Source organism: Chaetura pelagica, unplaced genomic scaffold, assembly GCF_000747805.2.
Source record: "Chaetura pelagica isolate M959 unplaced genomic scaffold, ChaPel_1.0 scaffold516, whole genome shotgun sequence".
Taxonomy (NCBI): domain Eukaryota; kingdom Metazoa; phylum Chordata; class Aves; order Apodiformes; family Apodidae; genus Chaetura; species Chaetura pelagica.
This window is the reverse complement of record NW_009953654.1, coordinates 437,590-439,344: the sequence shown is the minus strand read 5'-3', so window position 1 is coordinate 439,344 and position 1,755 is coordinate 437,590. Positions and strand designations below refer to the sequence as shown.

Genomic DNA, 1,755 nt, shown 5'->3' with positions numbered 1-1,755 from the left:
CATGAGGTACAGGACAGTGCATGCATGGAGGGACTCCCCTGCAGTGGGCAGCCAGATGCTGGGCTCGGACTGGGACTTGCCTCAAGAGGAAGAGTGTCCAGTCCTAGGACTGCAGGAAAGGGAGATGGGATCGGAGGGTTGGGGCAGCAGGAGGGTGCTGGGCTGAGTGTGCAGGACCTTCCAGACGGTTTGGTGGTGGCAGTGAGGAGCTGCAGGGCAGGGGTGGGATGTAGGACCATAATGGGAGGGCAGGGGAGACTTGCTGGTGCTGGGACATGTGCTGGATGCTCCCTTCTTTCCACAGCCAGAGATTCAGTGGACCAGGCTACGGCTGCTGGCTCCAGGCTGGCCTCTCCGGACCTGGGGCCCGGACGGCGGCTTCACCTTTTCCGCCAGCACCCAGGACATGCCCTTTACCACCTTCCACATGCGTATCCTCAGAGGAACCTCAGGAGCTTTCCCCCGGAGCCAGCTCATGGCAATCCCTTCTTCCACTCCCCAGAGCTTTCCCAGCTGGATTTTGGCACTATCCACTACATGCCCTACAGACCAGCCACCTCCCTGCTCACCTGTGGCCACCCGTCCCCGCTGGCCCTGGGCTTGCTGGGCCAGCAGCACCCCAGCCCCTCAGCCTGTGGGCAGATGCTGCCACCCCAGAGGACTTGTTCTCTCCAGCCCCAGCCTCCCTGCCTGGGGCTCAAGGCAGCCCAGGTGCAGAAGCAGCACCGGGGCCCTACACTGCGCCGGGGGCTCAGCCATGGGCACCAGCACAACAGCAGTGGCTCCGGGGAGAGTTATCTCACAGAGCACAGCGGGTACCTGGCAGATGGGCCGGGCAGTGACTCCAGCTCAGGGCCCTGCCACGGTTCCTCCAGTGACTCCATGTTGAACTGCACAGACGTCAGTCTGCAGGGCATCCACGGCAGCTGCTCCACGTTCCGCAGCTCCCTCAGCAGTGACTATGATCCCTTTGTCTACTGCAGCTCAGAGGGACCTGCCATGGACAATGGCCAGGAGCAGCCGTGGCTCCCAAGGGAGATGCGGCCCAGGTCCTTGGACCTGATGGTGCCTGGGGGTGCTGCTCTGGCCAAGCCCCAGGTGCTCAGCCACGTCCATTACCACCACCACCAGCACCATCACTACAGAAGAGACCCAGAGTGTCCACCCAGGCAGGCTGGGCAGGGGCCTGGGCAGCATAAATCCCGGTACTCTGGGGCCAAGGTTGGCTTCCATGGTTCTCGGACACAAAAGAGGACTGAGAAGAGCCATCATTGTCAGCAGCCTCTGGAAAGCAGTGCTGTGCTACAGGAGGCAGCTGCAGCCAGACACCTCGCCTGTTCCCAGCAAGGCCGGGAGCCCCCTTCTGCCCCCTCCACTTCTCCAAATTGGTTGGACTTCAGTGTAGATGCCAACAGACAATCTGGAGCAGCTGGCACATCCCCTGTCCTGCTGCCCTCAAGACACAGCTTACAGAGCCGTCATCACCGAAGGAAAAAAAAGTGTCCCCTGGAGCCTGACCCCACTCCCCTGCCTGAGGACTCATCCTTGCCCAAAGCCTGTGGTGCTCATGTTCCTCATGGCCACACTGCTGGCTACCGCTGCTCTCCCGAAGTCCAGCCCCTGATCCCAAGTGCTCCCCTCTCCTGTGACTCTGGTTCCCGGCCACTCTGGAAGTGTTTAGTGCCACAGTCTGGCCCCGAGCTGAAAAAGCAGGAGGAGGGGGTGTCAGGACTGGAGGGAAACCGCCCGGTTCCT

General features: G+C 61.8%; 1 protein-coding gene across 1 annotated transcript in view; it reads left to right on the top strand.

The window, feature by feature from the left end:
- Positions 1-1,755, top strand: part of RNF43 (ring finger protein 43) — a 16,048-nt gene that overhangs the window by 7,406 nt on the left and 6,887 nt on the right. Inside the window, exon 7 of the mRNA XM_010000219.1 lies at positions 311-1,221. Within this exon, the coding sequence (XP_009998521.1) occupies positions 311-1,221 (911 nt within the window). The remainder of the gene's footprint in view (positions 1-310; positions 1,222-1,755) is intronic.